This window comes from Oreochromis aureus, linkage group 12 (genome assembly GCF_013358895.1).
Source record: "Oreochromis aureus strain Israel breed Guangdong linkage group 12, ZZ_aureus, whole genome shotgun sequence".
Taxonomy (NCBI): domain Eukaryota; kingdom Metazoa; phylum Chordata; class Actinopteri; order Cichliformes; family Cichlidae; genus Oreochromis; species Oreochromis aureus.
The window spans coordinates 37,279,165-37,292,898 of record NC_052953.1 but is presented as its reverse complement, the minus strand read 5'-3'; the positions used below and the strand labels follow the sequence as shown (position 1 = coordinate 37,292,898).

At 40.1% G+C, this 13,734-nt stretch overlaps 1 protein-coding gene across 3 annotated transcripts in view; it reads left to right on the top strand.

Annotated features, from left to right (window-relative positions):
- The window catches only part of npdc1b (neural proliferation, differentiation and control, 1b), a 28,505-nt gene extending 15,557 nt beyond the window's left edge, over window positions 1-12,948 (top strand). For 2 of the 3 annotated variants that reach the window (XM_039621307.1, XM_031760449.2), the window contains 7 exons: window positions 182-271; window positions 360-554; window positions 2,481-2,547; window positions 4,450-4,531; window positions 6,903-6,982; window positions 7,114-7,213; window positions 9,899-12,948. In XM_039621307.1, coding sequence (XP_039477241.1) covers window positions 182-271; window positions 360-554; window positions 2,481-2,547; window positions 4,450-4,531; window positions 6,903-6,982; window positions 7,114-7,213; window positions 9,899-9,970 — 686 coding nt within the window. In that variant the 3' untranslated portion in view covers window positions 9,971-12,948. The remainder of the gene's footprint in view (window positions 1-181; window positions 272-359; window positions 555-2,480; window positions 2,548-4,449; window positions 4,532-6,902; window positions 6,983-7,113; window positions 7,214-9,898) is intronic. The other variant, XM_031760450.2, reaches the window with a different exon arrangement.
- Window positions 12,949-13,734: the final 786 nt, after the last annotated feature.

Here is a 13,734-nt window from a genome sequence, read left to right as displayed (position 1 = left end):
AGCCACTCCCAAACTAGGCGAGTGGCTCCAACAGATCTCAGCAACAACATCGGAGATCTCTGTCCAGAAGAGCGCAGTCTGTCCTAGGAACAGCTAAGATACTACTCAGTGGTGGACCTGAGCTTTAGTAAACAAATGTTCAGATGAAGATGGTAAGAATTCTGGTTTTGTGTTCCTCCAGATAAAGTGAGCCCACACCCTGAACTCGATGAGGAGATTGACTTTCTCTCTGCAATCATCAGGGAACAGAGACCTGAGTCCTACAGCTCAGGTATTACACTCTCCTTATCCATATTTGTTATGTGACAAAATTCCCTAAAGAAGTAATTAATCCACACTCTTTACTTTTCTTGTTTTAGCCCCATCCTCCCAGGAGATCACATTCAAGCAGTTTGAAGAGCATGGCTACACTCACAGAGCATCTTCTGTGGAACAGCCTCCTACTCAGAGTGTCCTGTTAACTAGCATCGCTTCACCCATCACTGCGAACCACACTGCAGCTCTGAGCAATCCCATCATCCTCCACTACCCATCTAATGACCATGTCTTCATCAGTAAGTCTTTCTGTCCTTGAGTTAGGACCCAACTTAATTTCAAGAGAGCTATAGAGTCGTTTTGAACAATAGAACAGAAGACATCACCTTACAGAGGCCCATGTGAGGATTCAACTTAAACTACTTTTCACCTACCTTAGTACAAAGTCTGTGTGATGTCTGAACACGTGTGAAAAAAGCAATTATGCAGTAAAATGCAGCTCGCTCACATAAAACGAAGGCAGTATTTCTGGTAGGGAGCCCGTAGATACAGCTGACCCCTCCTTTCAGTTACCAACATTGTCCTGAGTGCTGTGGTGAGGTCTGTGTATTTAACACACACACACAAACACACACTATAGAAGGTACTGTTTGACTAAATGAAATCAAGTTCGGGTTTATGTTCTGCTGCAAGAGGTCATGGTGTAAGTCAGCGGTCCCCAACCCCCGGGCCACGGACCGGTACCGGTCTGTGAGCCGTTTGGTACCGGGCCGCGAGAGTTGAGGCTCAGGTGTGAAATTTATGGTTTTCAGGGTTTTTATCATTGACTCGGTTTCCCTGGGTCTTTTCCCGTGTTGTAGTTGTGTGTCTTATTTTGAAAGAAACATTTATGTGTTACCATAGCGACCAGAGGGCGTTAAGGGGCAGAGAGGAGGATGTTACTCTCAATGTTGTTGGCACATTTCAGGAGGACGCTGCTAGTTACACAGTTACACAGTGAATTTGCATTTATTATTATATTTACAAAATACCACCGTTTTTTGTCTCGGTCGTATCATTTTATTTTGTTGTATCTATCCGCGACACCTTAAAGGCCGGTCCGTGAAATTATTGTCTGTCATTAAACCGTCCGTAAAGCAAAAAAGGTTGGGGACCGCTGGTGTAAATTATATGTCGTGGCTTTCACAGTCTTAATCCAATTGGACCATCATCATCCAGTAGAGTTCCAGAGAAATAGTTCTTGTCCCCTCCTCAAATTGACTTCCCTCTAGAATTGTGTGTAGCACAAATGTACACCCACATTAAAACCACAATCCTCACACATACATTTTTTAAATAAATCACTTTATCAACTTTAGACCTCATCAAAATGATCAAATATGCAATCATTTTCAGGATTTTAATCCTTTAAGTGCCAATTGAAATTTGAATTATAAATTATTCATCAAAAAAACACATTAAAAAACCCTAATTATTTCCCATGTACTGAGCATTAGGGGGATGGGCCACAGGTGGGGCTTGGATATGTCAAATATTAGCAACACAACTCATTTGATTGCATTAGTATCTTAGTGTCACATTTTAATTTTTGCACCCTCTGGACACCATTGTGCCAAACATGTACACGCACAATATCGGCAATAAAATCTTCAAACAAGTGCACGCATCATTTGTACCAACAGACATAATCATGTGACAAAAATATGTGAAACCAGAGGGGATGATGAGAATTTCCCAAAAGAGATGCTGACTTGGATTCGCTATGGTCAGTGTGGGAGGCACATGCACTCAAGCACACATAATCAACAATTCAGCCTTCAGCCAAGTTCATGGGAGTAATGGTTGTCAAAAATACTGTTGTCAGTAACTCGTCAGTAACTCGTCCTGATGTTATCATGGCATGTGTATCAACTCAAACTAAATCTAAGCCCCGCCTACTTTAAAATCTTGGGACTGAACCTGAGTTTAATGCAGGACACACACGACAGAACTCAGATGTTGCTGTGATTAGTTCTGCCACACTGCATTACTGTTATCAATGTTGTTTTCTGTGCTGCTGCAGGAAACAGGCCTGACTCACTTACATCTATTTATTTTCAGCTGCTGTCCTTTCAGCTCTTGCCTCATTTCTCCAAGCTTTCACTAAAGGATCATGTCTTACTCTGATGTCTGCAGACCAGCAAACACTTCTATCATTCATGCTGTCTGTTGGTTTCTCCTCTCAGTCATGAGCAGCGTCGTCATTGTGGCAGGTTCCCTGGCACTGGTGGTAGCATTGGCTTGTTGGGTCAGGTAAGCTTATTATTTTCTCTCTAAGGTGCTGCATAAACCAAAAAGTCCCCACTATCCCTCTCAGGAGCGGACAGGATGGCCTGCAGTTCCATCATCATTACAGTCATTCTGTTAGAGATGCTAAATTGATTGGAACCATTTGATTTACAGTATTTCCATGTAATTTATTGTTTTTCTGATAAATCTTAAAAAGAGATGACAAAGAAACAGCTATTCAATGTGATCATAGAGAGAACAGAAAACTGCTGTGCGGGCAAAAGTATTGGGCCAAACATCACTACCACGGGCCCGCCGGCGGGCCCAGTTTACAGGCACTGTTTAAATGATGCTAACTCCGTCATCGTTTATGCTAGAGCGAAAATGCAAACGGTTTTGAAAAGAAGAGAAGCAGGGCTTTACGGGGATATGCGGTGCTTTACGCTAGCATGAAGCATACACAAGCTAATCCTGTTTGAACACGGAAGGAAAACTCAGCCTCCAATTTTACCAAGTGCGCATTACGCACCGTAACTCTTCAAGCTTTTGAGCGAGTGAAAGCTGAGAAGACGAGCTTTACGAGACTTTACGAGACTTTAGGGGACTTTACGAGACTTTACAGTGCAAAAGACTGTCCAATCACAGACAAGTATTGGTGACGCACGGAGCAGAGAGACCATTGGCCACCTGAAGGATCCAAGGAAAGCATGGCAACCCAGGGAAGGTGAAAGTGCACTCTGTGTAAAAGAAAAACTCCCTGGCAGTGTGAGCAGTGCAGTGTGGGTCTCTGTCTCCAGGTGGATAGGAACTGCTTCAGAGTCTTTCACACAGGCCCCAAAACGCCTGGACATTTGTAATATAAAAAGGCCAAAAAATGAAAAACTGAAAGAGCAGGGCTAAAAAACTTTTTTGTATATATTTATTATAGTTCATATTGCAAGTTGATGTTGTGTTATATTTTGTTCATGTTGAATATCAGTTTCCACTTAATTATAAATCTCAAAAAACAAAGTTCGTTTTTGGTTTTTTTCCCCTTTAAACTGTTGTTCCATTGTCATAACAATAAAATAATGTAAAATGTCTGCCAGGTATTGAAAGCTGAGGTTATTCTGAAAAAAGGGGCAAAAGCATTCACTTATAGTATGATTTCTGGCCCTTTTACAGCCAAAAATTCCAAATAAGTCCAGGCGGCCTAAATGATGCTTGGTCAATAAAGGGTTAATCTTTAAACTCAAGTGTTTTCATTCCCTTTAGATTCAGACACTGACTGAGCCTCCCAGGCTTACACACACATTTCCTTAACCCAGTGTTTTTTTGTTTTTTAGCTGTAAACTCTGCCCCACCCTGAGCACTCTAGAAGAGGCTTTCACATAGAAATACACATTTTTATATTTTTCTGAATTGACTTTCCCTCACTAGTCTACCCATCCATGACAGTTCCAGGTTTCCCAGGAATACGTTGTTGGAAACTGTGGACAGTCTTCCTTTCATTACACCACTACAGGATTTAGGTTTTTATGGTCTGAGAGTCATTTAGGTGCCACACTCCACATACTTATTACTGAGGAGTGTTCTGTGAAGATTGATGGAGAAAAAAAATCTGTTTTTAAATGAATCTGAATGATAACAAAATATTGAAACATAGACAATTTTCAGACCTGCAGTGTACTCTGTCATTTCTTAAGTCTTCTTTATGGTTTGTTTGCATGTAAGTCACAGAGTGCTGAGCTGTTCCAACCATACTGGGAGTACAACAGAGTCAAGAGCTGCTCATTGACTCTTGTTGTGAAATTCATAAGATAATGTGTTTTGAACCTTAAGTGTTACTGTTAATGTGTTATAATACAACTCATCAGCACTTTTCAGTCAGTTCCAAATGTTTCACTGTGTGTGTTTTGTTCTGTTTATTTTGTTTTATTGTTGCAGGTTTCAGAAATGTGTTCATATAAGTCAGAAAGTGGACTACCCTTCATCTGGACTGATGAGTGCCCAGGCATTTGAGAATTTGGTGAGAAAACAATGTGACTAAATGTTTGGGGGAAAATATACTGAAAATACTTTTTTCAGTGTCTTTATTTTATCTCAGATCACCACTGTATTCAGTGCTGAACGATGCAAGGATTTAAACTTTACCACCAATGCTCCATATGCAGTACATAATCTGAGTGCTATTTGGTGAGCATAAATGTACATAATGTAAACCAAATACCCAAAATGCCTTAAACAAAAATCTTAACCTGATGAACAGTATCTGAAAGTCATGTCCTTACGAAATAGGAAACACAGGATCTGAGATATTTGGCCCTTCAGTTTCCATCTGCTGACAGAAGCCTCATCAGAAATGGCCCCAGTGGAAGAATTGTTTGCCAGAAGCAGTTCTTAACCCTTCAAAGTCCCAACCATGAAGTAATCGCTGGAAAATTCAAATTTTTGGAAAATGCTGTAATTATTTAAAATTTAAAAAAATTCTGTAGTATTTTGCATATTTTTATCATATTTGCTACATCAGACTTTTTTTTTTTGCAATTTAGCAAATTTATTCTAAAACAAATCCAGCAAACTGATGATGTAGAAGCCTCAAAAACTCAAATATAATGCACTTGGCTTTAATTATTTAAATAAGGGAGAAAACAGTAAGGTATCCATAACTACATAAAATCTAGGCTGAAAATCAGTGACTTCTAAAATGATGAATCTAAATGAAACACTTCTGGTTTGAGTTATCATCATGTGAGAGCTACTGAGATCAGGAGGGGCTCCTTCTGTGGGCATCTGTAAAAAGTCATGATGGAGGCTCTGGGATGGATTGGGGAAAATTGATGTAATTATGAATTCAGAAAAGTACCATCAGATCTTTTTCACCATTAAAGAGACTCCTTGGTGGATGTCTGCTTTTGGTTCTTATTCCTGGAAGCTGCTGTGCTCTGCTGTAGGTCCACTTGCCACTTCTTCTTCTTCCTCTTCCTCCTTTCCTCCTTTGTTCAGTCTCAGCTGAGCCGGCCATCGTATTATTGCTCCCTTGTAGTTGACAGTACACACACCGGATGGATCTTGGAGTACAGACAATCCCAGTGCATTCTTCTTTGGCAAATCTCTCAAGCTCCTCTAGATTCGATACTCTTCTGGTATGGATCTTGATCTTCATTTAATCCCACAGATGTTCAGTGTGATTAAAGTTAAATCTTTGTGCAGGCCAGTCAGGAATGTTCACTTTGGTTCTTCATCCGTTTTGGATTGTGTAGGAAGACAAAGTCATGATCCAGACCCATTTTTTGCTGATGAATGTTAAAGGTGTTCTTTCAAAATCTTTATAAATATATCCTTCTTTCTTGATGATTCCTTCTACCTTGACAATATTCCAGTTCCAGCAGAGTATCTGACAACTAAGATGGTGTAGGTGTTGATTTCCCGGGTAATGTTCTTCCCATTCAGCTGACTCTTCAGGGCTTCCCTGACCCTCTGCAGGTATTTGGTGGTTGCAGGTTTCCTAGCGGCCTCTTCATGGTTTCCATTTGCCTGAGGAGCTGTCCTCAATGTTGCCTTCTGGTAGTTTGATCCCCTCAGTTCTGACTACCTTTCCTCTCTTTGTTACCATCCGACTATAATACTCTAGTTCGAATGACATTCCCATGTCATTGTTGTAGATTCTAGTGGTGTGGATCAGTGAGTTGATGTCTGGTTCACTCCTGCCATACAGCTTGATGTCATCCATGTACAGGAGATGGTTAACAACTGCTCCATGCTGTAGTCGATATGCGTAGCCAGTCTTGTTAATGATCAGGCTGAGGCCCATACAGAACAGTAGTGGGAGATTTACCATTTACCTATTGGCTAAAGGCTAAAGGTTGGCCTCTAGTGTTGTACGCCACATCCCTATCGAATTCCTGATGAAGATTCTTAAGGTTCTGTTTATCTTCTACAGTTGTAGGCATTCCAGGATCCATGTTTGGGGCACTGAGGGGATTACTTGTAGTCAACCCATAGTTGAGGTTTTGTCCCTCTGGTGTTTCTGCCAGTTAATTTCTGGCACCCACTCATGTATTGAGCCATGTGCCTGTTAATCTTAGCCGCTATGATGCCAGACAGGAGCTTCCAGTGCTGAGCCAAGTTATGGCCAGTAGTTGGACGGGACTGGTTCCTTCTGAGGGTCCTTGGAATCAGGACTGTCATGCCTTCAGTTATTCTTGGTGTCTCTCATCCAGGGACACTCATGGTGTGCAGTTAGCTTCTATAGCCAGTAGGCGTGAATCATGTCAGGGTCTGGTTGCTGTCCAACTTTTCGGGCTTGAGACTCTTTCTTGCATGTCCGTTACTGTGATGGTTACTTGTTTGGGAAGGAACCTTCTCATCTCCCCTCTCTGCCCCTTGTTTACTTCCAGCTTGGGGACAAGAAGCTGGCCCACAGTGCCCAAATGTACCACTACCAGCACCAGAAGCAACAGATGCTCTCCCTGAAAAAGTGAGTCACCCTCCCTGCACAGACATGGTCATCCTACCTCGGCATGTATATCTCTATTCTGTCTCGCTGCTATCCTTGGTGAATATTTACTGTGTGAATAGTGTGTTTGCACGTGTGTGTGCTCTCCACAGACACCGGGTTGAGCCAAACGTTCCTGACTCCGCAGCCTCAACAGATGAGGAGAATGAAGATGGAGATTTCACAGTGTATGAGTGTCCTGGACTTGCACCAGTGAGTAAACTCTGTGTTATTATCTCCACGTTCAGTAAAAGTTCAACTGTGTCCACTGTGTCATTGTGCTGGTGTAATGCTGAGCCAGTGGAATTCATCAATTTTGGCAGTACTTCAGATAAAGCCACTGAACTGACAGGACAGTTGTGAATGTGTGACAGATTCCTGCCTGATTACAGCTGTTGCTTGGTGGTAATGATATGCCCCGCCTGTGATGTGGACGATGCAACCATGAGTAGAAATGCCCCTAAACAGCATTTAGGAAAACTGGTGGTAATATCTTGTGTATCCAAGAGCAGTGTGATGGTGCATTCATTTACATGCTGGCTACACTGTATATTTATATCTTTTACATTTGTTCAGGGATTCAGTAAGCTCTGACACTCTGCTTAAAACGACCGGCAGTTCTCACCATTTACACTTTCCCAATAAATTATCAGTCACAGTGGAAGCGTTCACAATCATGTCTGCAGTGTTGGGCAAGTTACTTTGAAAAAGTAATTCAATTATAGTTACTAGTTACTTCTTCAAAAAAGTAGAGTTAGTAACTGAGTTACAATATTCTAAAAGTAATTAATTACTTGGAAAAGTAACTATTATGCTACTTTAAAAACAAACAAAGAACGTTTAACCCCTGGGGTCCAGGGTATAATTGGCCATTTTTTACTACTCTTGATTTTCTCTCCACATTTTACCTTTAAAAACTATTTGCTTTGCCTTGTTTGGTATCATTCTTTTTAGCACAACCTCACGTGTCTGAATTTACAGTTATGTTCTCATTTTCTCATACTGTATAACCAGAATTGATCTAAAATCAGACAAAAACCATAAAATCAGAGTAGAAAAAGTTATATTTTTACTGTAACAACCACAAACATGTTTAATGAATCATATTTCATAACTTCAAATGCAAATATTAATTGTCAATTTTAAAATCCTATGCACAAGTTTTGCAAACAACAAAGTTATTTGCATCCCTTTACCTTTTACCCTTTTTTTAAATAACCATTTCAAACTATTTACAGAACAATCAGCTGTTCTTCAATAAGATGCCGCACAAATTATTTGTGCCACTCCAAAAAAATATTTTGTGTCCACTACAAAGGAGAACATCACAGCCTGATACCTGCAGGTCTGACAGCAGCAGCTGTATCACTGCTGTTTCTACCTGGAGACAGCAGTCGCCTCATTGTTCTGACACACAACACAAAACTATCCACAACACTACACACTAACTACACAAGACAACACATTAACTACACACTCCAAACACGCTAAACGTCACAAATCTCTCACATCTCAAAACTCTCTCTCTCTCTTTTTCTGCTCTCTCTCTCTCTCTCGACGTCACTCCTAAAACTTCCCGTTTTGTTTTGTTTTTTGCTCATAAGCAGAGAGTGCTTGCTAGCGCTAACGTGGTGAAACTATTGAGGAAAAAACGCCGCGTATATCTTGTTTATCATGACTCTGGTTTTACGTGGCCTATCGACACAATTTAAAAACTGGCACCTTGTTGCTTTGTCTTTAAGTGGTCACGTGATTGACTTACCACGACTACTTTATTCTTCCTCAGTCAAACAGCAGCACTCATGCGATTGTTTTGCCCCCTGAGCTCCAGGTGTTGTGCTAGACAGTGATCGTGATTACCGTCCGCGGGAGCGCGCAGCTGCTTAAAGCTGTAGCGTCCAGATTACTTACAGCTACTTCCGTTTGTTGAAAAATAGTATCGGACCGCGTTTCCTTGTTAGTAACTGTAACAGCGTTGTAACGATAGGAATAGTAATTAGTTAGATTACTCGTTACTGAAAAAAGTAACGCCGTTAGTAACGCCGTTACTTGTAACGCCGTTATTCCCATCACTGCATGTCTGCTTATTTAAGTTGTCTGCCGCTAATCTTAGTATATCACCTTTGTGGTGAATTTTAATACTCAGGTGCAAAAACTCCATGTGCGGACAGGTAGGAGAGAATTATCAGTTATTAGCTTTCAACCTGGTCTTAATGAGCTTCCAGCACCAGCAGCCAACACATTTTCTGTCACATTTCCTGGGATTGTGCAATCAAACCGTCATCATCATCATCATCATTATCATACCCGTCAACCTGAATTTAGGGAATAAATCACACAAAATTTATGGGAAACTACAGGAACTGTCTGAATCATGACGATGAATAAATAAATAAACATTTTAATTATTTTAAAAATTATTATGTAGAATTCATTTTTATGTAGCTGTGTTAACAGTAGTTTTACTAATAATGAACAGATTGCATAATTTTAAAATCCAGAAGATTACACGCTGTGAACCGAGAAAAGAAGAAAGTTAATTCACCATGCACTCACTGTGGCAAGGTTTGTAGTGTCTCCAACGCTGTTTCTGTGTGAAGAGGATGGTTTCTCAGAGATTCTCTATGCAACACTCGAACCTTTCAGCTGCTCCTTCAAGTTGAACTCTGCTGAGTCAGAACAAAGACGTAGAGTCATGAGGACGAAAAGATAGAATACAAAACTCAAAATGGCCAAAACTAAGAGCAAAGTAAGCACAAAGATATATGAGAAACATAAGCAAACTGAGGAATAAACTGATGATATTTAACAATAACTGAACTTCAACAAATACCCAGGGCCAAGACAGGAAGTGTGTTAATCCAAAATCTTTCGATCTGTCTCTTTCTTCTCCTTCAGACGGGGGAAATGGAGGTGAAGAACCCATTGTTTGATGACTCCACCCTCTACCTGCAGAGATTCCACAAATGAACCTGGACACAGAGACATTTCATACGCTAAATGCAGCACCTGTACGTACAAATAGCTCAATTTACACACATCCACAAATCACACACATCAGTTTAATTATTTCAGTGGACAGATCTGACACATACCCTAAATAGCCATACTACATTTGGTTTTTCCCATTTTGTTTACATATTTATTTACTGTTTATTACACACATATTCAATCATACATGCTGTGCTTACACACAGTATTTATGAGCTCACTGAGCTTTGCTTTTATTTCAGCATTTTAAAAAGATGTAATGTTGGTGTTTCCTGAACACACCTCCATGCAGCTGAGCGACTTGTCTCATGTGTTACGTAAACATTGTTTTTCAGGTGATTTCCATCTTGCTGACACCATGTCTACATGCATCTGCACTTCTTCATTCTTATGAACACACACACACACACTTCATTCAACAAATTTAAATTTTAGACAAAGATAACACAAGTAAATTAAATTTTAAACTGAAGGTGTTTATTATTAAGAGGGGAAAAATCCATACCTGCATAGCCCTGTGTGATAAAGTGAGTGGGAATGTGGACTAACGAGACAAAGGTTGAACTTTCAGGAAGATGTGTGTCTCATTGCATCTGATGTAAAAGTAACACAGCATTTCAGAAATGGGACATCATACCAACAGTCATATATGGTGGTGGTGGTGTGACGGTCTGGGGCTGTTTTGCTGTCCCAGGACCTGAAGACTTGCTGTGGTAAATGCAAACATGAATTCTGCCGACTACCAAAACATCCTGAAGGAGAATGTCTGACTATCTGTTCGTGACCTCGAGCTGAAGCACATTTGGGTTCTGCAGCGGGACAATGATCCAAAACACACCAGCAGGTCCACCTCGGAATGGGTTAAGAAACACAAAATGAAGACTTTGGAGTGGCCGAGTCCTGACCTGAATCTGATTGAGATACTGTGGCATGACCTAAAAAAGGTGGTTCATTCTCGAAAACTGTTCTGTGTGTGACTGAATTAAAAGAATTGTGCAAAGAGGAGTGAGCCAAAGATCCCCGAGAGAACTGCAAACAACTGCCAGTTATCACAAACGTTGGCTGCTAAGGGTGGCTTAACCAGTTGTACACACACACACACACACACACACACACACACACACACACACACACACACACACACACACAGTATAATTTGGAAATTCTGTATGAACTCAGATGGTCTTGTATATTTGGTCTACAGCTGACATTGTGTTTTCATGGTTTTGTGAGCTGTAAATAGTGGCTGATATGTACAGGAGATATCTTACCTCTCAGTCAGTCAGTGTGGTGTACAGAAGATCCTGAGTACTGTGTCAAATACACATCTGTTATTCGATTTCTTAATGTGAATTTGTATTTGTTGGGAATAGACAATGTCATGTATAACACGTTAAACTTGATGCATTCGACTGTTGTACCCATTATGACGAAAGCAGCGAGGAGCCACACGTTCATGTTCAACATACCCGCCCAGTTTTACTTTGAAGAGGTCTCAATCTGCTGAGACATCAACAAAAATATGAAAAAAAGGAAAATTCCATGTAGCTGTGGACACATCAACATAAAAGAAACTTAAAATAAAAGAATCCGAACAAAACAAGCAACTGAGAATATTTTAAAAACGGCGCCGACCACAGTCCCCAGAAATATAAAACTTTAAGCGTCGCAGAAACAGAGTTTCCTTTATGCATGAACAGTTGCAGTGTGGGATTGCAGCCTTTTCCAATATTCAACTGATCCAAAGCTTTTACATTTACTCCCCAAGAGATGGGAACATTTTTATTTCAGCGTCCTAAAAATGTATTCTAGATGCAGAGAAACCAGAACATGTGTTGGCACACGTTGGATCAGGTTTTCTTTCCTTTGTCAAATCTATGTTTGTGCATTTTACTTTGTCCTGCATAATAATCAGTCAAATAACATGAAGTTTGATTTATGATTTTATTTAAATATTATGGATTGAATATTACACTCACTGTTCCAACATTTCCATCGATGCATTCATCTAAAACAACGAATGCAAACTTGCAACAAATCCTCCCTTTATGATCGTTCAAACTGTTTACCTGCACTGTACAGAGTGTTCCTGTCATTCATCATCATGTAAAAAGGCCATCCATATAATTCAGCTGCCTTTGTTCCAGGGCTTTTATATTAGAATGCATTAGTTTTATCCAATAAGCTGCCTACTGAAGGCACAGTATGTAGTCCATGTGCTCTGTGGGCTCTGCCTAATAAACTGCACCGTTATAATAAATGAAAAAATCTCCTTTTCTTTGCAGACGGTCTCTGTCACTAACAGTAGAAACACTGGATTGTGTTTCTACTGATTGGGCGTTCTCTGCTTTTCCTTTACTAAAGCTGTTCTTCTGACCTGACCTGGTTAGAAATTAATATGCACAACTGCCTTTCCTTATATCCTCATATAGCTCTACTCCATAGCTCATAGATTTTCTTCATACATGTAGAATGAGTGTCCAGTGAAAGCTGCAAACAGTGAAACAGTCCAGGAAACCTGGATGTAACCGCGTCTCTCAGGAAAGTCGCTGTCTGCGGCTCCTTTCTTCATCCTGCTGCCGTTCTCCTCAGCCTGTCAGCACTTCCATACTGGAGGAACACATTAAACTTCACTGGAGCTGCTCATGTGCTGTACAAGTGTCCACATCCAAACTCATATATCTACCAGGGAATATTAACACGGAAGCCCTTTACTATGTTATACAGACTGTTGAATCCAAACCTCTTAAGCTTGTGCAGCAAAGTGAGTGTTGTTCTCTGAGTGTTGTAAAGAAACTGTAGAACAAGTCATTCTCTACATGAGCTACATGTGATAGAGACTGTTTGAAGGCTAAGTGTTATGATTCTGTACATTTAGGAGAACTTCATTACCATCATGTTTAGCATGCTTGTGGATATACCAGAGCTGAAAGAAATAAATATTTATATAATCACTAAAGAAATCTGATTAGTTGTAAAGTGTTTGTTTTTCTTTCTTTCTTTCTTTGTTAGTTAGTTTGTTTTTTTGCATCATCTTAATCCAATATTTCATAGGTCAGGGAAATATTTCTGTCCAGTCTTACAGGATTCCAGGAGGAATGTTTCTCTGGTATGAAACTGAAACCTGCTTTTTCACAAACCTGTACATATGCAGTGTACATGCACTGCATCATTTTAGACCATCAGCACTGTGACAACTATATATTATCATTTTTTATTAATAAAACATTGTATAAATTTAGAAATATGATGGTTATGATTAAGACCTGAGCACTCTGTGAAAGCCTTATTGTATCTGCTCTGATTATTGATATTATTCAGGCGAATGCATGGTCTTCCTAAGAGCCTAAACATACTCTAAAACTCATGAAATTCTACACATGCAGCAGGTCTTTTGAGGATTTGCCCATTTTATGGGTTTCACATTTGGAGAATATAAAAAGGCTCCACAGCGCCACTTCTGAAAGTATTCCCAGTGTACAGATTGAGCTGACCATATGGTCCACGCGTGTAACAACCCAAGACATTAAAAAAATGCTGTGTGGGTCCGTGGTGTGTCACAGGCATGTCTTACACTTTCAGGTACAGCTTCAAGATGGTTGATCAGAGCCATCTCAAATTTTGTCAGCAAAATCTTAGGGTGTTACTTTATGTTCAAAGTTGTGAGTTTTAATCCAAGTACATGACCCTAGCAGCATGACAACTTTTGATATGTTGCCATGAAGCATTAAATTTCTGACTAA